The sequence below is a fragment of the Apteryx rowi genome, unplaced genomic scaffold, assembly GCF_003343035.1.
Source record: "Apteryx rowi isolate R43461 unplaced genomic scaffold, aptRow1 scaffold_313, whole genome shotgun sequence".
NCBI lineage: Eukaryota > Metazoa > Chordata > Aves > Apterygiformes > Apterygidae > Apteryx > Apteryx rowi.
In genome coordinates this window covers 779927-803539 of record NW_020449564.1, presented here as the reverse complement: position 1 = coordinate 803539, position 23613 = coordinate 779927, and the positions used below count along the sequence as shown (strand labels likewise).

Below are 23613 nucleotides of genomic sequence, written 5' to 3'. Positions count from 1 at the left end.
TCCCTCCTGTCTTTTTTTTTATGTCTATTGATTCAGATACTGATTCCTGCCACTCAGGTTCTACAAACTCAGCCCTTTGCCCCCCTCTCTACAATGTTCATCATTCTAGCCTAGGTTTTAAATCAAAGTCAGATTCTTCTGGTTTAGCAACCCTCAAGCTACTGAACAGGTTGGGAGAAATTCCATAACCATGCAGAAAGCAGAGTTTAGATAAAAATAAGAACAAGAAATTCCCTTATTCCCTCAGTTCTCCTGCCACCCCATTACTCCTGTTTTTCTCCAACTTATATTGTCCTATTACTGCTGTCAGGTTGCTCATTTCCATTTCACCTTCTCTTTTCTTCTTTTTCCCAGCAGGTCCATTCTCTTAAATTGAAAAATGTTTTTTTTTAAACTATGTTAGTGCTATTTCATGAAGGTCAGCTTTCCACTGTGCAGAATGTACTCAGATAATAAAATGCAATCATCATGTGCTATAGGAAGGAGGAAAAAAAACCCCAAAGCATCAAAAATATTTTTAAATATGCTTACTAATTTCAAAATACTTAGTCATTCACTGTAAGCATTTACACAGCATCACTACAGAAGAATGTTCCTTCTAAATAAAATATCCCAAACATTTATTCCTTTCACCATCCATTTCTTCAGTTTCTAACTCATAATGTTTCATGGCGACAAAGTATTGGACAAAAGTTTCACCTAATGCTTCCTTAATGCATGAATCTTTCTCAAATGCAACAAGAGCATCTTCTCGTTTCAGGGGGACTGATAAAGGTTTTGGATCAGAAATGTGATTTTCTTCCTGCAAAATATCATACCTAAGTCCTCTCTTTACTCCATCTAGACCAGCAGCAACAGTAGCAGCAAGCACCAAGTAGGGGTTTGCTGTAGCAGAACTTAACCTATTCTCTATGTGAGTGCCTTTTCCATCATGACATTTGACATTAAAGGCACAGCTGTTATCATTATATGCCCATTTTGCATTTACACTCTCTTTTGATTCTTTACTGTATTTGGAATAAGGCTTACGGCAGCTGGTGGTAGGAGCCATCAAGCAGGTGATAGCTGCCGTGTGTGCCAGGAGACCTGATTACCAATTTTTTCCAACATCAGTGAGCTCCTCAGCTCCACAGCCAACAGAAAACAAATTCTTCTGGCCATTCAAATCCCACAGGCTATGTGACAGAATCCCTGAATTGTACAATCCTGATTCTGAGAAAAAGCTAGCCACATAGTTATACTTCTTAGCCACTTCTTTAATGCCTGTTCTGAATGTGAAGGCACTGTCAGCAGCATCTATGCCAAACTCTGGATGGAAAGTGATCTCCATTTGTCCAGGTCCACTGGAAGAAGAAAAGCTTTCAATGCTGGCACCAGCATAATACATTCCTTCAATTAGTTCCTAAATGAAAGCCTGATCATGGTTATTTAGTATCGTTGCTGAAGGAAAAGATATTGTCTTCGAATTTACAACCTCAGTAATGCCATAAATGCAAAATTCATAAGTGAAAGCAGAGCGTAGAGAAAAGCCATTGTCTTGAAGCTGGCTCAGCTGCTTCTTGGCAACGTGCCTGGGTGAGGTCATTAGAGGGTTGCCCAGTACAGTGAAGGAATCACATATCACTCGAGCAGTCTGTTCAGTCCAGGGTAGAATTCGAAAAGTTGCTAAATCAGGGTTCAGAATTATAACACAATTAAAATTGGTTGCATTTATGTAATCTATTTCACTATCCTTAGGATTCAGGGTCAGTTCAAGATAACTTCTGGGCATGGAAACACCGTGAATTGCTTTTTCCTAAATACAGAGCAGAAAGACAGATTATTAAGTGAGAGAAGAACTCAACAGTATTTTTTATAAGTAATATATATAAAACCCAGGTTTCCAGAAGGAACAATAGCATTTCTCATAAAAGAACACCAAAAATGCAGCCATCACTGAAGTCGACAGCAACAGCCAACTAATGTGTTATTATGAGGCGGGACAAACTTGCACAAGAATAGTATGAAAACCCTGGCATCAAATATCCCAATGACCACTTTTTAAATTCCCTTAAAGAACTAGAAAATTCTTCAGCACCTAATCTTCCATGGTCTTCATGGTCAGCAGCATCAAATAAATGCAAAGTTAGGTGTAAAAACCTTGCAAATCAAAATTTTATCTCCCATATTTCTATTAGGCTTTCACATCCTCTGTGCGTTTGTTTCACATTGATCCAAGTGACCACAGAAACTCAAGGCAATATAAAATCAGGCTTGACCTCTCTTTAAATGCCATAGCAGATACCTCACCAGTTTTCAGATGCAAAGTCTAACCCAAAATTTTCACTTTCTGGATTTATTTAGTTTGGAAAAAAAATACCAAGAAGCACTTCCAAGTGCTAAGTTACTCTAATATTTCAGTATTTCCCTTTTATAACAGATAGCAAACTGGATTAACTCATAATTCTACTCTCTTCTCCATTTGAAGAGAGAGCTTCCACTTACATAAATGAAATGTAAATATCAAACCAAGGATGGATCTTGTACCTTCGAGCAAGTACTTCTATAGCTTACCTTACCGCTAAACCATTAGTTTATGAAAACTGCAATTATGCCAAGTTCTATTAAGTGGAATTTGGATCACATTTACACCTTACCTTCATTGTGCTAAGAGAAAGGATTACCATCTGAGTGAACAGAGGAGACAAAATGAATCTAACAAGGCAGCCAGCTGAGAACTGATAAAAAGAAATTTTGTCTATCCAAATGTAAAATTGTTGAAATACTTCAAACTACATATATTGTCTTCTCTTTTTTTTAAAAAAAAAGCCTGCCTTCTCTTAAACAGGTGTCAGTCCAGTGGTCACAATTCTCCCTATGTAACACACTTTCAGCCCATAACGAAAACGGCACAGTATGGTGAAGACTGATGTCTAAGCTGTCAGCGCAACACTAAAAAGGCATTGATGGTGACTACCAGGTAATACCACCTCCCCTCCCTATCCCCATCTCCCCAAAAAGGGTTATATCATTTCTGTTAGAAGGAAGTAAAGGAAATTACTCTCACTCTCTCTAAATATATAATATGTATATATACATGTGCATTATTTCAGTGGTCAAAGATTTAGACTGTCATGCAAAGCTTCAGTTTGTTCAGCTGGTGAGTAAGGTAAACATGAAAGCTGACTTTGAACAACCTGAAAGAAGCATTTGCAGTTTGATCTAGCAACTGAAAGAGAAGCTGCAATTAACCTATCACCTCTCACAAGCATTAAAATGACGAGCAAAAGTTTATTTTTTACAAAATCCAACTAACATCAGAGAGATTAAATTTTATCTTGATGATACAGTTGAAAGGTGTAGCAAAATCTAAAAGGAAAATAATGAAAACACGGCTTAGGCTTCAAAAGGAGCTTGAAACGAAAGTGTTCTATGTCTTGTCATGTTGGTATCTTTTTTTGTGATCACTCAGCAAAGTATGAAATATTCATAGTGATATGTGAGTGAAAATATAATACAGCTATGCACATGAAGTATCACAGAAACTGTACTGAAAAGGTGGACGGGTCAAGGATACAAACTCTGAGAACTGTTTCAGAATTTGGTTCTTATTTTCTGAATCATCAATATGACAAATATTGCTATTAAGTCATCATGCAACCCAATGGTATTTTCTTATCTGATTGAGGACTACTGGATTTCTCATAACTAAAGTGATTTTCATGTAGTCATTTTGCTTTTTTTAGTGTTTGCTCTTTTCCTTTTGCAATTTACTGATGTTCAGTAAAACAATCTTTATAACTGTGGTGAGCCTGAAAAGATAATTCTGAGGAAGGAGATTATTAGAAGTGAGAAGAACTGAAATTACTAACCTTACTTAATTAGGTTAATGTTTCTGTGGAAAAAAGGAATAGTTGATTATGGTGATGAAAAAAGCCCATATCCTTTGGGAACATTAACAAGGGGAAGGAACAGATGATTTGTTCTAAGTTTGAGTTTATGCCTGCATTATGAAAAAAATATACAATATAAATTAAGGATAGGGCCAGGAAAAGACACACAGGTACAACTAGAAACCAAAAAACTTACATGAAAAAAGCGAGAAGGAATGTTCTTTGATCTTGACATGCCATGGAGGTCTATTGATTCAAATCTGACAAACTGTACATTGTCCCTGGCCATCTGTTGCTTAATAAATTCAATATGAGAGAAATGGTGCAGAAGAGTTTGTTTTCCAAGGCCATTTACATCAGGCTCTCTGCTGGACACTATGAGTGAAGAGGAATGTCATGTCAAACAAAATTATGAATGTTGGAATACAAGCTGTTCTCCTAAAAAGTGCAATAGTGACAAACTGTGATAGAGTTTGTAAAAATAAAAATAAGAAAAAGATATGAGTCTCAAAATATTTTTGTAAATAAAGAGATATTTACTCCCCCTGAGGACCAGTACAACATCTTTTATTTTTTGGAATGGTCTATAATTTGAATGTTTTTTCAAGATGATGGAGAACACAGCAGAACTGTGCATTAAAGCCAGGAATTTCTGAGGATACCTCAACTGGTTTGTTGGGTGATTTTAGAAGCATAAATAGCTGGAAATTTCCCACTGAAAGCTGATAGCATTCAGATGCTACACTTGACATTAATGTCTTTGAAAATTGGATGGATACAGGAACATGATAAAAAGGGCACTTCTCATCTACTAAACCTTTCTCAATACCTCCAGAGGAGGCCTGCAGTCTTCTCCACCAGAGGCAGAGGACTTTTAAGACAAATTTGTGGATTTGTTGATACTGAGCTCTCTTCTCCACTGTATTACAACAGCTGTAGAACTGTAAAAACTTCTTGAAATGAAAGCAATAACATTTGAGTACAACTTCTATAATGGAGCAGAGAACTAGGGACAATAACTTCCTTTCACAAATGTCTTGATCTTTCAGCCTGCTTTTACTTTGAGTATCTAAGTATTATTATTCAAATTAAACTGCATAAAAGATTAATTTCATTTTACTGCAATAAACTAAACCAGGTGCAGAATTTGATATTAAGATACGATGTGAAAAAATATTTCTTTCTAGCTTTCCGGGAGGAAAGTCCTCCATTCTTCCAAGGAGGCTGAGAATGTAATCAGATGAATTTTAGTACATCTTGCAGATCCACAGCAAAAGATTTACCMACAGCAGCTATACATCACCACCCTTCAGGTGGAAGTTACAAGCTTCCTTGCTGAGACCCCACTAAGGATGGTATGAGCATTCCTCATCTCTCCAATACCAAATCTCCCAAATCAGCAGGTACAAACAGATCTTTCTGCCCTCCCATTTGGAGTACCTAGGACTGCCAGCTGAGAGGCTGCAAGAAGTGCCTGAACACAGTAACCTGTCCAGCTAACCCAGCACAAAGTTGTTGAATTTTTCCTTGAGAAGGCAGCAAACTCTTTCACAGTCATAGACTACTTGGAGCCTTTGACTATTGTTGGAGATATCTTAAGTCAGCCTCAGATGGCAAGGAGCTGACAAGGATATTGAAGGTTTTAGGTCAGCAAAGTAAGAATAAGTAAGTAATAACATTGCTTCTTGAGGAATGGCAGATGAAGTATCAAACAAGACAAGAGTTTAAGTATATATAAAAGTCTAGAAAAAAATAGAATAAAACCCAAAAAAGCAGAATCAAGAAAAAAAAGAAGTTTGTCACATCCACTTCTCCTCATGATTTCTTTCTCTTCTGTCTAGTTCAGCTGTAAACTGTTTACAGAAATAGCTTTTTTCTCTGTCTTCTTTAAACACTAGGGCAGTATGTCTTTAAAAGGATGCACATGAATAAGGAAGTCCTGTTCAAATATTTTGTGTAACACTCACACTGCTACAGGTGCTGCCCAGACAGCACTAGTGAGCAGGGAGTATACATAAACCAGCCTTATCTTATGTATGTCATCCAAGTAATAGCCATTCCACATCAGTCATCCCTTAACTTTGTTCTAGAACATGAATGTTTATTGACATTTAGCAGACTTGACCTCCTTGTGAATCTGACCATCAATTAACAGTTTATTAACAGATATTAAACCATGCTTATTGATTAGATGGATAGGATTCAAAAAAAAAAGAAAACTGAAAATCTTCCTACAGATTACAGCCAGTTGTATTTTCTTCAGCTCCAGGGACAGAAGCGTGAGTTTTGCCTCTGAAAAAGCAGTGCTCTATCCCATACTCTACAGGTGTTTAACTTCCTGTGCAAAGATGGTAGACACTTTCTCCTTAGAGCTTAAATCATAATTCTGTCAGATGGAGTACTTTTTCCATCAATAGAAAAAAATACCTTAATGTTTTCGTATTTTTCAACTAAAGTGTAACTGGCAACCCCTGAATGCAGAATGTTTTCAAATTTTCATGTAAATTTTGCAAGCATTTCTCATAATGGCCTGAAATGTCATGTGTTATATTGGCACCCACTGAACAAATACTTTTCAGGTAAAAACATATAACTTAGCAAAAACAACAATTTTAACTCTGACCCAAATAATTCTATAATTCAGTATTGCTAAAGATAAATATGACAGAAAATCAATTTCAAAGAGAGACATAAATGTGGTATCACTCATATTAATGACATATGAATTAGCTTAAAAAGCAAAGCTACAAATAGACATAATATAAGCACCTATCAATGGTAGGTAATTTTCCAATATAAATATATATATATAGTCCTCAAGCTAAAATTATTTGAACAAATACATAATTGTATTACATGAAATAATTAACAGAAATTTTCTATAAAGTTATATTTCTTAAAAGAACAAAGCATCAAGCAACCAAAATGATTAACTGAAGAAAAAAGAATTTTCTTCTTCAGTTTGACTTGTTATGATTAATGATAGATCTTTTCAGATGATAAGACTAAAATTTATTTGTTGGTGTAGTATTAGTCTAAAATTAGGCTAAATACAAGTCCAGAATGGTCACTACTACTACTCTACAGACTAGTACTTATTTATTTACAGTGGGCTAAATTCAAAATCCATCAGAATCAATAGAAACACTCCCACGCCTTTTACATACCTCTTTTACGGACAGTTCCCCATTTATGATATCATGTATAGATCATTTTTCCAACTGAAATACTAAGTTTTTTAAACTATATGATAGATAAAAAATATAATCATAATTTAATCTCTCTAACTTATTTTGGAAGTATAAAAGGAGATTTTTCCTTAAATAATATCTCGTAAATAACTAAGAACAGTACTTATATTTTTCCAGCATTAGTGACAAAATATAATTCGTTGGTAGCTGTTAAATAGTCACTGGCAAACTAAGTCCCTTAAGCCAATGATTACTAAACCTGAAAAAGGTACAGTGAGGAACTGAGCACTCTATCCTTTCCCAGGTCATACAGTCATTATCTAGAGCATTAGCTACTGGAGATAACCTAGCTAATAAATAGGTATTAAACAGGCCTAGTTGGTTTAGATACACAGTCTGATAGTCTTACATTCTTATAGAGGAGTGTTGTTTTCATAAGTGTAATTGTTTCCATAGTTCACCTGGCATGTAGAAATAATGGCATCTTCATTTCCACTTCATAAAACCAAATTATGGAAATGTAGAGGTAAATTTCACAAAAGCCTCAGATTTCTGGCAAATTATTAAGTTTTACAGTAAGAAAAGGAATGAAAGCTTATATGGTTTTGATTCTCATTTTAAAAATCAAATATAAATCCAGACTGGCCAACTTTTTTAAAGCAAAAAGATACATATAGGTCCTTGGATGTTTATAACAAATCAGTAAGATACATAAAAGCATGTAATGTTTGTTTTTATACGGTTCTATCTGTATGTCTCATTTAAGTTACAACTGAGTAACAACTAATATTACTTATGCTTGTTTTGTAATTACTACAGAACATCTACAAATATATACAAAGTATCTATAAATATTACAAAAATGCAAAAAACCCCTACAAATTATATAGATAATATATTACCACCAGAAGAGTGTTGCCATTCTTAAATCATTAGTATCAAAATCATTCCTGAGGAATCTGATTCCTGAGGGCACCTGACCTCTGGCTAGGGCAATTAGTTAACATTAGCTTTATCTTCTCAGCAACAGAAAAATACCATGACAGAAGAAAGTGCACATGTCCCAGATCAATCTGTCATTATCTGCTGTCCAAAGAAACTCTTTCCCATGGTCCCTTATTAAAGCACACTGCATCTAAAGCAAACAATTTCTCAGTTCTCTAAGAGGTGACTGTGTCAATCTGATAAAATGAAAATAACGTGCTACATGTTGCCAGAGGACTTAACAATGACAGAAAAAGGCTGACCCAGCAAATGTAGTAATATTGAAAAGTCTTTGTTGAGAAATATGATCAGTGTAATGTAAAGCAATAACAGAAACCAGCAGGTAGCTGCTAGATACGCATCAGGCATTAGAAAAGGAGATATGTTTCCATCAGTCCCCCACAGTTGCTCCCGCCTGTTCCCTTTCCAGCAGCACCAGCTGTGCCAGATATATTCCCTCCTGATATGACCCTGCTGCAGTCATGCAGCTGCCCAGCACCTTCTCCTGCCCCTCTTAGATAGGGGCTGCATACATGTGGGTCCCATATGTTAGAATGCACATCCTGGTGGTCTGTTGCACACTGTGATATCAGTTACTATCTCAGAGCTTTAGGGAAATAAAAACCCTAGCAAGCACAGGAATTGTTATACCAGTCAAGCCAGTGATTCATCAAACTAGTTCTGCCTTTATCATTGGCTATTACCAGAAAAGGCAAGACATCCTTTGTAAAACAGTTATAATCTGTCTAAAGAAAACAGTTATATCAGAACCTCACTAAAAAGGTTGTCTTATGATTAGAAGCAGGAAGGTTAATATCCAAATTTGTTTTGATTTTGGATTAGTTTTCTTCTTCATTCTTAGAAATCTAACACTGGGTGCTCTTGCGACCTATGTGAATGTTGACCCATTTTATAAAAACTTTGTAGTGATGATATCCAGTAGCAACAACTTTTAGAGAGCAATCACGCATCTACCAAAAACATCCTTCTAAATTCCATGGAAATAATTTTACTGACTAATTTAAATATGGCTGCTTATCCTTAGACAGCTCTAGTTTGTGTATTTAAGCCAATCTGCTTTGTTTGTACAATATGTTACTTAGTGTGCTCACATTTGTCCTAAACATTAATAGCCTTTTTTTTTCTTTACCTTTATATGACACTTTTTCCTGTGTTATACATCATTCTTCTTGCTAATATCTAAAGTTTGTCTTTCTATGCCCATCTTTTTTTAACATGGTAAGTAACAATGACTACTGCCTTACATTTGAATAGTACCATTGATTTGAATAGTGATCAGAAGCATTTATAGTTGAAAGTATTACATAATATATAATTTCAATTTCTTTTTCACCCAAAAATAATTTCACTGATAATGTTTACAGTTTTGATTTCTGCAGTCAAACACTTAAAGAGGTGTTTCCTACCTTTCATTTTTGCTTTTCTCCAAGACCTTTGACAGGAGAAGTATGTAAAAATACCAGAAACTTATCCCAGTGTGGGAGTAAAAATTTCCCTGATTGGTTTAATATTGATATTTCCAATGTTTCTTCCATCTGTTTCTTTGTCTCACAGTATTCTGCCTTCTTTTTTGTTCTTAAATGTGAAGCAGACATTTTTTACTGAAATGCTCAGAGAGAAGCTTAGCTCTTTTTCCTGAGTTTTATAGCTAATTTAGAGACCAGTGAATAGTTTCAATCATCCACAAATTATTCTTTCCAAACTGTAAAACAGTAACATGACACAACTTCTCAGAGGTGCTAGTTCATGAAGAGTTGAAATACAAAATACGGTTTTGTCCCTCAGTAGATAAAAGATAAAATAAATTACCTATTTTTGCTATCTTCCAGGGTGCTTTATAAAAATGGATCTTATGTACCGAATGAGAAAATGGTGATAGTTTTATAGGAAAGTTGGAGAAGATTCCACCTTGACAAGAGGATTTAAAAATAAAATAAGCAGGTTTCAGAAAAAAAAAAAAAAAGGTGAACTATACCCATTGGAACTACCTACCTAATAATCCTAAATATGTTGGATCTATAATGGCATGTCTTTCTTCAATCTCAGTCAGAAAATTTGGATATGAGGAAGGGATCACTAAGCAAAGTACCATGAACTGAGTTATGCAGTAGTGCAAATTAGATAGCCTCTTCTGGTCTAGAAGTGTTGAGTTGATATAAAAAAGCTTGATCAAGGAAGAATGAGGGAGATCACTACATTAAGTGGGAAGTGAGATTATTTAGGGAAAAGAAGAATTTTTCACAGTATTGAAGGTAAGGACCAGAAACTCTCCTTGAATGTGTTGTAGGCGGACAGGCAGCTAGCAGAGCGATTAAGGAGAGGATTCATCTCACTTACCTTAAGTCTAAACTATCTATCTAGTCAGCCTTTCACTATTGCTACAAAGTAAGCACTGAGCGTACCTCTCTCTCTCACTGAGTTACAGGAAGAGCTTGTATGACTAGCTTACCACAGGAACCAGAGACAGGTGAGTGGAATCTCATCCCAAAAGGGAACATAGTCAGAAAGTTAGGATGGAAATGATATCTGAGCATTTTGGGGTCTTGTAGATGGAGGAAAAGATGGAAAATCATACAGAGTCATAGAGCAGGAAGAGATCCCAGCCATTCATATCAAAGATAAAGAACTTAAGGACTTTTGGTTTGCTTTAAAGAAAAAGATCTGCTCTTAGTGCTGGTGAGGTAGAAAAACAGCAAGTTTTATATAACTCATCTCAGAAGGAAAAGGCAAAAGACATGAATGGCAGAAAATATGGTGGTTGGTTCAAGAGAAAATAGGGGCAATTGAGAAGGTTTAGAAAGGAGCTGAGCTTGAGCCATACTGAGTTCATGTTGAGTTCAAAATGTACAAAGAGAAATGTCAGAGAATTTTTGTTAAAATACAAATCAGGCATAAGGAAGGAACATGAAGGAATACTATGGCTCTGTATTTTTACTTTAAGAAAGCTGGAGAACACAGCAGATTATGTAAAAAATGGAAGTAGAGAAGAGTTACGAACCAAGAACACAGTCCTAAGTAATTCCCAAATTAAGATGTGTTTATTCTGCAGGTATGTCCACAAAGGCTTGGAACAGTAACTTAAAGACCTTTGCTGTGTTAGTAAACTGCCTACTTATAACTCCTGAGGGGTCTCCATTTCTATTTCCTCATCACTGACTAGACTCACTGAGCAGAATCAGTGCAGCCAGACATGCCTCTTCCAGGTGAGCAAAGAGGACAGTGAAACCAGAGAGGAGTTGCAGGTTTTGTTGAAAGCATGTGGGAAAACTTTTTAGTTTCAGTGGAGCAAAAAACAAGTGTTATTTGTCCGGTTAAAGTCGTCATCTTCTCTTCATACTTCCGCCCCTAAAAACTAACTATTATCCTTTATAACAGCCTTACTAACTGCAATTAGAGCTTTGAACAAGTTAAGAATGACAGCATGAGGTTACTCATTGTAATGGAGATGGGAGCTGTTTGCAGGACAGATGAACTCCACTCTAAATAACAAATATAGCCTGTTAGTAGCTACTTGATGTATTTTCTTTAAAATGAGAGTTTAGCAAAGGAACTTATAGTAATGCTGTTTGGGGTCTGCACCTGAATAACATTTCATATGATTGCTGGAGGGACCAAACCTTTTTCTGTGCCCCTGAAATTTTAACAGTCTCTAGGTAGCTACTGATATCTACAACTACAACTGAAATAAATTTTCTTTCTTCAGAAATTTCCTTCTCCCTCCTACAGTTCCTGACCTGATGATGGTCATCTTTACATGGCCTCACTTTGATATAAGCTCAAGAATATCAGTCCTGTCAAGAGGACCAGCTCCTGGAGCTCCTTAGTTCACGGGGGGCCCAGCTCTGCAGTCTTTCCTCACACAGGTTTATACAACAGCTTTTTCCCAACTACAGACTAGGACATAAAGGGAATTTGAAGCCTCAGGTGAAAGTCTGATTCCAGTGTGTTACCCACCAACTGCTGCCTGGAAGTGCTGTGGTCTCACATGATCCAGAGGACAGATTTCTCCTATGGCTGGGCTGTGGCACCGGGCTGTGCCAAAGAGTTTGGTGAGATCAAGAAACACTAGTGCTATATACTATATATACATCTCATGCGTGCATGTGCGTATGTATATATGTACATACTATAATGTGTTATATGTAATGCCATACACATGAAACATCACCTGAATTTTTGCTATTCAGAGCACCCTCTCTTGGTTTCCCAAGCACACAGACAGCGAACAGCTTAGGAAGCTCTTGATTTTTAAGGACTTAGTGGTAGTTTGCTTAAATGCATGCCATTATCGTATCTGAATACTTACGGAAATAAAATTCATAAATTCATGTTAGTGCAGTCAGTATATTTGCCTAATTAGCTATACTTGTTAGTTTCTATGTTGTCGTGGTGACAAATTAGTTTCAAAGAGCTTTAGCTTCAGCTCTAGTTTCACTGACATTGTCCAGGCATTATCTTCTCATTGGCCAAAATATGTCATTTATCCTTCTTTCTTTTTTGATTTTTTTTCCCATGTCCAAGCATTACTTTTTGCAAAAAAACTCACAAGCAATAGAAGAAATGCACACAAGATGCAGAGAAATCCCACACTATTTTCAAACAGAAAATTTTCAGGAAAAAGAATGCATGGATTTATCATTTTTGGAGAGATGCTAACAAAGTAACTAGCATGGCTGCATTGAATCCTCTGCACTGAATCACTACAACTCACCTATATATTATAGCCCTTCTACTGCTGACTTCTAGAGATTCTCCTTTAACTCAAATGATAGGATGTGTACATTTAGAACAATAATCTATATTCCTGCTTTTGTCATGACATTTCAAATGCGCATGGTGCTCAACATAATGACTAAGTAATTACACTGGGCACTGTTTATATAAGAATTACTTACGTGTTATAGTCACAGAATTTCAATTCCCTGGTACTTTGGATTCCATATTTAAAAAAAAAAAAAGAGAGAGAGAGAGAGAGAGGAAGAGCTCAATTCTTTATCTGTTTTTTTTTTAAAATCCAATTTGTTGAAGGTCTTTGGATCAAGATTTCTGATTTAAGAAAGGCAGGCATTTGAAAATTTGCAGAATACTAGAGGCTGCATTTTAGATATATTCAGTGTCAATGTATGTTTAGATCCAAGACCCTGATTCAGGCTCTTAGGTAACTAAAATAACTAAGATAATATTTTAATCAAAAGATAAAATATTCAGGACTTTGATCAATCTTCAGCTAATAAATTATCACTGATGGCAATGAAATACTGTTTATGCAAAGGCTCATTAAAGACTGCAGAATTTTATCTAAAACTTTCTTCTCTTTGTTTCACTTATTGAATGTATTTGAAGAAAATTAAATTTCAAAACACATATATTTCTAATTAAGTAGAAACTATTTCTATGCAATGATATGCAATGAAAATCCTAACTTTTTGTACTAACCTTTTTTTGTGCTAACAAAGTAGTTTAGAAGAGGAAGAGCACCCAGTACAGGCTGAGGAATAATCCTCTAATCTGTTTATCTTAGACATGCATGCAGAGAGATCTGAGTGCAAAATATCTTTGTGAAGCTTTATATAGCTCATTCAGTGCCCTGAATTAGCACTGACAATGTAGATATATTTATGGATATCTCATTAACACTTTTTCAGACTGGGTAATACTATGTCTACTCCTGTAGCTAAAAAAGATTAGGTATATCCAAACTACCTGTTTTCAGAATATCTATAGCAATATTTCTATCCATTAGAAAGGAGACTTTAAAAAAGCTGGATAATAGTTAAATGGCAAACTAAATATTTTAACAATGAAGAGAAACGATTCATATTTCTTGTATCAGTGAGATAAATCAGAGAGTAACATATTTATCCTAAAAAGCTGATTATATGATCTGAGTCTGATGGTCCTGGACATTTATTAGCCTTGTATTTCTTCAACTGGCAAATTGTTCTGTCTTTGCTTCCTGGAAAAGACACAAAACTAACTGCTCAAGCCCATGACATTATTATAGCTAAGAGTAACTTTCATTTTGCTGATTCAGCTAGCCCAGAAGTTTAATTTTTACTGTTTCAAAGAAACCACAGCCTATTAGTAGCAACTAATTGGCTCTACAAGCACTTCCAAAATGGACTTATTGAACAGCATGAAGATAAGTGGAAGTTCTTGGCTTCATTTGCTTTTCTTCCCCTATAGTTCATATTAGATGTTTTTGTATTCCAGTTCTCTCACAGGACTAATAATTGAAAACATCCTCCCTACATGGGAGTAATTTTCTCTGCTGGAAATGTTAACAAAAAGGAAATTTCAAGAAGCCCAGATGCCTTCAAAGCTTTTCTGTGTCTAGCAGACCTCTGGGAAATGTTGCCTGTGCTCAGCTTAAATGAGGGAATATTTCAGTTTTAGTGAACAAGACATGACCGCTTGTGCGTGGCAGTTTTTGGCAGGCAGCTGAGCTTTGCAAATGCCTTCCTAAAGAAAAAAACAGCATAGATGTAGAGTACAATTTCTGATCCATTCCAATCATACAGTAACTACAGGTGTCAATTTTCTAATGCATTAGTTTTGAATAAGATTTGCAACTTAAAGAAACCCCACAAAACAACACAAACATTTTCATTAATGGTACACTAGGTGATGCTTAAATATCCTTACCAGTCTGGTCTGCAGAAGAGTTAAACTGACTTTCTGGAGTAGAGCTTTCTGCATTTTTAGAAGTTGAGGGTAATCTAAGAACAGGTTGATCCACATCGCTTCCTTCTGGTTGTTGCTGATCAGATCTAGTAGAGCTAAGAACCAAGAGAGGCTTGCTCCGTTGCTCTGCTTCCTGATTGTGGAAACTGTGGTGCTTTTGGTTCTCTTCTTCAAAATGGGGACTAAAAGTCTCAGAGGATCTCCCCTGCTTGTCAGCTTCCTCCCTTGGCTTCAGAATTTTCTGAAAAAAAGTGCCACCTGCCTTGCCATTGTATTTGGACCCATGATTAAGCAGAGGACCTTCACTCAACAGGTTTTCCAACTCTTGCAAAGTTTGTTTAGAAATTCCAGATGCCACCATGAAGGGCTCTGCAGTACCACTTCCTTGCGTTGCTACAGTACCGTCAAAGGAACCTGCCTGTGTCATACAAAACTTGGCTGCTTCTTCTGTTCCCCAACATTCGTCCTCTTTATTCTCTGATCCTGTCCTCTCAGTGTTCCTTTCTCTACTCACTCTGTTGAAGCACCCAGCTTTGTCGCTTGCAGGTTGTACTCCCATAGGCAGATCCATTTTAGCTGGGGTATCTATTTCTTTGTGCATTTTTTCTATCCTTCCTTTCCCAGTGTCAGCATTTTTCTGGATTTCTGCTGTTTCCTGTGACATGTTTCCTTCCGCATCACTGCCAATACGGGAACTGTTACTACGCCCTCTGTCCTTTTGTACTGGAGGAAAACTAGCCAGGTTTTGAAGAGACTGATCTGATGGTGGTTCTGAAAAACCAGTGGTTCCTTGAAGATGATACTGATCTGGGATTTTTGAAGAGTTGGACAACTGCATTTTCTCATTTTCTAATGGAGGAACATGCTTTGCGGCACCTTTGACTCCCTTTTTCTTTCTGAAACCACACATATTGTTGCCATTCGCTTCATCGTTGCCATTTCCAGATATGTTCTGCAATCACCAACAAAACGTACAACCAAATAATATGCATGAATGAAACAGAACAACAGGGGAATGGAGTACCAACAACAACTGCCTTTCCATGTAGAACTTCCATTATTTCTTGCTAATGAAGATCTCTGTGGAAAATTACTTACTTAATTCTGCTATTTTGACAATATCTCCTTGCAGAATTCTTTTTCTTAGGTTGTAGAAAAAAAATAGTAAAAGAACCTTTCTCAATTTAATTTTTAGGCAGATTTAGTAGATTAAAATATAAGACCCTGCACACTGTTGGTATCATTTGTCAAACAAATGTGCCCTTTAAATGTGGAAAAAATGTACTTGAATAAATATATTTATTTATATTCATGCTCATATTAAATGTATTTATATTTCTAAAAGAAACAACCTAAAAATACAGAACACTGGTGATCCATATAGGCATGGGGACTGAAGCCTGAAAAAAACAGTTTTTAAAAGAATTTCAGATTCTGATTTGGCCAAATAACTCCCAAGGCAGTAGTCAAAAGGGCAAATCTGTGTTTGGATGTGTAAACAGAAAAGAACCAGAAGACAATGTTTATCTTTATATATGACACTGATATGATTTTGACTGAAGTGCTGGGACTAGTTTTTAAAATGGATGTAAAAAAATGTGGAGATGGTACAAAAACAAGCTACAAAAATGAATCCACTTGCATTAGCGATTATAAGATCAAGAAATATCTGGATGATCATCCCCCTCCAATGGTCCCAGTAGTATCACAGGGGTGATGGTGATAAGGAAAAGAACAGAGGGCAGAAAATCAAAACCAGTCATATTCAAATTTTTAAAATGGCACAGATTTTAATATTGTGAGTGATTAATTATTCCAAAAATTACCAAGGTAGGGATTGAATTTTCCATCTCATGATGTCTTAATAAAGACTCTGTAATATGGTTTAACCAAAATTTAAATCATTCCATAGCCAATCACAAATTGTTATATTGCTGACAAATAGCTACTGAAATATGTATTTAAGACTCAGCAAGTTAACCAAAAGTCCTTAGTTTGGTTGGGTCAGGATGGAATTAATACCTATAAAATCATTGGGAAATCGAGAGATATCCTTGGTATCAGCATCTTCAATATACTGATCATTCTTTGGCTTTTCCCCAGAGGCATAATCTGCACTCTCTCCAATTTCCAATTCCTTACAAAAGAAGTAAGGATCTGCACAAAAGCAAACTGAATGGCAGTCTGGATAAGGCAAAAGAGATTCTCATTGGCAGACAGAAGCATTTAGAAGAAAAGGCAGCAGCATCTGAGGCATACACGGAAGGTAGCAGCCATATGGCTTCCATTAAGATCATTAACACCTTCCTTTTTCTATATTATTCCTCTCTATTTCCTCATTATATTCACCCATTATGCTATTTTCCATCATTATCTAGTCAAAAAGGCATATGAGTTCTCTCCTAACGCAGAGCTCACAAAAATATTTCCTAACTCTCTCTCCCTTGCTTTGAATTTCTGTAATGTGCTATACTTAAAATTGCTTTAGGAGCTCACCTGTGAATTCCTATTAGCATGGAGGGCAGCTGACTGCCAGCTCTCTAGGTGGGGAAGCTACACTGTGCCTAAAAGTCCTGTGCACATATCTCAGTAACGACTTGTTTATGATGTCCACTTGCAATCAAATATGGTTACTGACTCATACATAATAGAAATTTTTGCTTACCTCAGTTTTAATACTCACATTTTAATTAATCTGTTTCTTCATCAAAAAGCTCTGGTGTATTCTCATAGAATAATGTTTGGTGTATCGCTAACCCCTCTACACATTCACCTATGCAGAGAAGACCTAATTCCTACAGCTCTGCATCATTACAGAATATGAATATAATGAAGCAACACCTCTGAATAATGAAGCAACCAAAAACTAAGAAGCATTTTAACACCTCTATTAGTAATACAAGAAAGTGAATGAAGCTGCAGGAGGAAGAGCTGGAGTAGAGGAACCAGTGTTTGCCAAATGGAAAAACCCAAATCATTTTGAAATTTAAAAAAAAAATATTTTTTAATTAAATTTCTATATCTATAAAGAAACATTTTTGAAAGAGAAAGAAGAAAAGAGAGTTCCAGCTATGAAAACTATAATCATGAATGATCTTTTTTTTTAATGAATTTTTGAAAATGTTTCCTCTAATACCTTTCATGGCAGAGGCTGTAATCATTAAAATATGTGGATTTCCTCTTTATGAAGTCTTCAAAATTCCCTTGTTTTCTCTGAATAACTTGAAACCAATAACATATTCATAACAACATCTGCATTTCTGTACTATAATGTACTTCCACATTCTTTGATCAAAAATAACCATTGAAAATTGTAATGGTAGATAACAGGGAGATGTATGACCCAGCTCTGGCCTTACATCCTTATTATAGATCTCTGAAAAATGTTCATCATAATGACTGAATGAAAGCTGAGCACACCTTTAAAGTTTTGTATAATACTCATATACTATGGTCAGAAAAGGAGTAGTTCATGTATCAAATATACAATGTTGGAAAACTGTCTGTTCACATAATTAGCCATTCTAAATGTTTTCATGAACACAAGTTTTTCATATCCACATTATAAACCCTGCCAAAACAAATTCCTTCTGAATAGAAAAGAGCAGTACAAGGACTGACCACTTGTACATTTGTTAATGAAACGTTTGTAATAGGACATGCTAATAGCTAACATGGGTATGGTACTCTGCAAAGAAATTGAGAGTATGGTACCGCATTTTTATCATAGACATGAAATGGCAACTGTACCACTGTGCTTAAGCAAAAATACTGATCATTTTTACCTTTAAAGAAAAAAATAATATCTCTTGCATTTATACAGAGAACAACCTATGTATTGCTTAAGATCCTCAGCACAGGACACACTGAGACTTCTTCTTTGCCTCCGCATAAGAATTTCTTCATTTATAAATAAATTTAGACAGGTATGGACTTCCACTTAGAAACCCTTTATGGTATTTTCTGCAGTGAACTAAACAGAGTTATATTCATTGCAAGGTAGTATTTCAAATATTCTTGACAGAAAAAGTATGTCCAAAATTTAAACAGTGTAAGCCACATTAATGCAACAAATCTGAAATTTAGATTTTCTTTCTAAAACATGTATCTGATGTTAATTGTGATTGATAGGCATTGGTACTCCCCAAATTCTGACTTCCATCAGAACTTCTTGCCCCAGTGCTGCAGCTCCTGCTGGTACACTGATCCCCTGTGAACTAGAGATTTGCAATTGGTAAGTTTTGCAGGAAGTGTACCAGTGCAAGTCCTAGAACAGGCAGGAAGAGCAGGGATGGAACATACTTCATTTCCCATTATGGACAGTCTCAGTTTATATAAATATCAGTTTTGCTTGTCTTCACTAGATATCTCATGTATTGCTTTGGGTACACAAGAATCTGGACATCTGCGACTATTACCAGAACAAAATCCTCAAATTATAGACAATGTGTAAGGGTTACACTGATGTATTACAGCAGTGTATTAAGGCACTATGTGAATAACCAGAACACTAGAATATCTTTCCTTTCAGCTCTCATATGGCAATGGCAGGTGGGAAGTGGAAAGAATAGAGGACAGTAGCAGCAAGCAAAAATTTCAACACTGTGCAGATGAAATTGTTTGCTCTGCTAAACCCAATTACATGCCACTTCTGGCATGTCCTCAAGCTTCTACAGCTGATAGACACTTTATATCTTATGGTAACACAAAAAACATACATCTAAAACAATTTTTCTTATTCATTTTGAGTTTACTTTTAAGCTTTGTACAAGCTCTGAAGTGGAACATTAACCATATCATGAAATACAGCACTGCCAAAAGGCAGTTCATCTGTAAACCTGCCAATCCACAAGCTAAAATGATCAGTCTGAGAACATTTGGAAATGTGAAGTGTTGCCTTTGGGAGGAATAATAAGTGCTGAGAGTTCTGGTGTGTGAAAAACAGGTGAAAATTCAAGACAATTCTTTAACTTATGCCTTAAAAGGATTCTACAGATGACTGAAAATATATCTGTAATGTTGTACAAGGCAAATTCAGAGGTTGCAGAGGGAAATTTCTATTTTTCTCCTACTTTTTGTTTGCTTCATGACCTCAGGCAAGATTCCGAACACTACAGAGGTTTACAAACCTCTCTCAGAAGTGCATTGACAAAAAGAGATGGGGAAATGAGAAGAAGAAAACTCACATGATAGCATTTGAAAGGAAAAAAGGAGAAAGGGAAAATAGTTTAAAAGATTCCCTGAGTAATTGTAGATGAATAGCTGCAAAAGGAGTTATGTGACAGAAAAAAAGGTGAAGGAGGCAATGGTGCAGTGGTAGCAGGAGCTACTGTACATCTAATCAATAAGAAAACCTAATATTCTTGCTACTGACTATCCAAAAAAGTGATGCATCCACTTAGCAAAATGTACTAGCATCTCAATCATGTTCTTGTTTTCTGTTTTCTGTTTTCTTTCATATTATTAGCAGATTTTAACTGATCTTAACTGAATATTAGGAGGCCAAATTGTGATGTTCTCATGCCTCAGTTGTTGCTAAAGATTTGTCAAGGATGAAAGATTCATTTTGCAAAAAAGTTAAGATGTCAAAATCTGGTATTACTAACAATTAGAAAAACACAGGAAACTTTAAAAATTCCACATAAACAGRAAAGTCAAAAAATTTAAATTGTGGTTGGTTTAATTTTTTGTTTATGAAAAGGTAAACTGTTTCACTTGGGTCTGACTTTGTTTTTCTAGCATATAAAACAATATCAAAAAATGGAAATGAAAAGCTTCCAAGTGTAAAATCTAAAAATATTGTTCAAATGGTGCTGAAATGTGACCTTCACATTGTTTGAACATTTTTTCTAATTTTCTAATTTTCTTTCAAAAGAAATCCAAATTTTCAAAGGATTTCAATCGCCATGGAACTGTTCTGTGGAACCTTCACTGAGCCACTTTTGTTGTTACCAGGTCACTTCTTCAGGCTGGTATGATCAAATTTGACTGATCTTTTCTTGTGGCAACAAATCTCAAAAACTAGAAGTCAAGTCTTAACAAGAGATGCTCCTTAAGTCCTTACACAACAGTGCACATAAAACAAGTACACCAGCATCCAGTTTCTTTCCATCTCTTCCCCTGACAGATGGAAAGAATTATCCTGCTACTTCATACCAGTGTCTAGGCAGCAAAGGAGGAAAGGACATTGGAACAAACTATCTACTGCTGTGAATTAATGCTGCTTCACTAGAGTCACTGGAGCTACACAAATTTATAAGAGGAGAGAATTTGGCCCACTGAATCATTCAGAGCCCCAGAGAACAACACAGACATTTCCAGGGGGTAATTCCAGGCACAGAGAGGGATTTTGATTCTCACATGTACTACTAGAACAATGTTTGCTACTATAAACAAACAGGTAGTTTGTAAGCTAGAGACATGAAAATCACAGCACACTGTCAAGATATTGCTGTAACTAATTTCTCTCTTAGTGACCTTGTTTGATGAAATAGTTCTTTAAGAGTGATTTACTGCTTCAAAAACTTCCCAGTGAAGGACCTACAAGCGGCATAAATATTAAGCACATATGACTATTTTGCAGTTAGAAAAGCTGAAGCACATACTTGCTGTAGGTCACAGGGAGGTGTGTGGTAATGATAGGAGCAGAAGCAAATTCTCCTTCCTTCTCTGAAACTTTAAAATATACTCCAGATTATTTAATGTCCTTCATGTGAAAATGAATGAGTTTAACTCACAATACCTTGCCATTTATTTTCATATCTGACATCTGCCTTTATCTGTTACTCCCATCCAAAGCCTTCATACTATATATGCAATTATCAGATTAGCTTCTCAAGGTCATTGATTCTCACTCTGCTTCAGAGCAGCAGGGTTGTCCTTGTCATGTCAGTGAGGTCATTTGCAAATACTTTCCCTTGGTCTATGCCACTTGCACCATGTAAAAAACACCCTAAGGTAAGATCCAATCTCAAAATGAAGAAGTTGATCCTGCCTTCACTGGAATTTTAGACCAGAATAGTACACCGGTGGTGTCATCTCCAACTTGTTGCAGCATAAATGAGATCTAAGAGCAGAACCCATTTAACACTTGATTGATCCTCTGTCTGAAAGACATTTGGAAGGGAAATAGACTTAACGATCTAAAAGACTTTTATATCTAATTTCTGTGATTCATTTCATATACAAAGATGGTCTAGGAGGCAGTCAGTGACTCAGAGTAAGTGTATCTCCGGCATATAAAGTATCCATTTGTTCCACCTTGATAAAAATGTCTAGTAGCCTCAGGAAGTCTGCCTGCCCCACTACTTCCAAGTCACATTACATCTTTCTCATTATTTTTAATGAGACACTTCAAATTTATTTCATGTTTTCACAATGAGATGTCCTGCACCCTATTCAAAATAACAAGTAAAAATCCACTTTTACTTTATTAAAAGTATATATTGCAGCTTGAGGATCAGAATCTGTTTTAAAATACACTCGTACAGAATCTGAGCAACTCTGTTTAGATCAGTAGAACTACTCAAGAGAGTGACTTTTTAATTCAGATCAAATCCTGGTCCACAAACTATAGTTCTTTCATTTACATTAATGAAGCCAAACTTATTTTCCACAAGTATTAATGGGATCATATTTTTGACCTCTATTTCTGTTACTTTTGATAAAGTTATAAATGAAAGACTTAAGAAGTTAAAATGCATTAGATCTCCTTTCTAAATTAAATGTGTTTATAGGCTTATACAATAAGTCTTTCTTTGACCTGCATCTGATTCAGAATAAGAATTACATGCTCAACATACATGTATGAAGAGCCCTGCACATAAACTACAATGAGGTATCAACTAAGTTGAAATCTTGAAGATATAAAAAGTATTTTATATCAGTGTACCTGTTTGGAAATCATTCACAATCAATTTCTTACCTGCTGAGTAACATCTTGCTTTTTGTCCATGTCCACTTCATTCTAGTTCAAGTCACAATTAGAAATGGCCTAGTAAAAATACATCCCATATTTATAGCCAGAGTTACAATAAAGGTTAGTAAGAACAGAATTGCTGTAAAGTTCTTTTCCCAGAAGGCCATGGCAGATGATGAACCATAAAGAGTAACCCTAATGTGTCATGGCCAGGAGCACAGTTTTCTGGAACAGTGTTAAAGTAGTAAAATGACAAAAACACATTATTAGCTGACTGCCTGCCTGGAAACAAAGACAACTGAGCATAAAACTGTTTTGCTCAACTTTTTTCCTCACAAAAGGTTTTTGTCCTGGAATGAGCCATTTTTATTCTGGAATAGTAGCTATTGTTAGCCTCCTTAGAGGTAAAACCTATATTGGGCAATATAACAACAATATGTTATTGAGGGACAGGAACAGGAATTTGAAAGACAATACACACTGCAAAGACAGCACATAGCACTGGCCTGTTATTCTAGGTGCTTGTATGTTGCTAATTAATACTGGAGGATTTGGTTGTATTAGAATGGGGGTGTCTCTTTTTTTGCATCAGGCCTCTAAAAAATTTCAAAGATTGGATAGCTAAGCTTGGCTTTCTTATATTTTTGTATTTATCAGATTTAACATGAATTCAAAGGATTATGTTTAATTGACATTTCATCTGTTCAAGCCCTTTAGCTGACATAACATTAGAGGATGAGTGTACTGTGTGCATTTACAGCAGGACCCCTGACAGCTGATCATTCAATAAATTGAATTAAACATCATGTTAAGGATGGTATTTAACCCTGGCAAAACTGCAGTTTCATCAATTTTAACACTTTTTAAAAATGAAAATAAAAAATTGAGTTTGTTAAAGATATTTCATAAAAAGAATGACTATGGGTTAGGAGCTATAGCTCAC

At 35.8% G+C, this 23613-nt stretch overlaps 1 protein-coding gene across 1 annotated transcript; it reads right to left on the bottom strand.

Annotated features, from left to right (window-relative positions):
• Positions 1-341: 341 nt before the first annotated feature.
• On the bottom strand, positions 342-22706 carry LGSN (lengsin, lens protein with glutamine synthetase domain). Its single transcript, XM_026070585.1, is given in 4 exon segments — positions 342-1795; positions 4069-4247; positions 14714-15704; positions 22677-22706. Coding segments are annotated over 4 exon segments (2397 nt in total). The 3' UTR covers positions 342-598.
• Between the last annotated feature and the right edge of the window lie 907 nt (positions 22707-23613).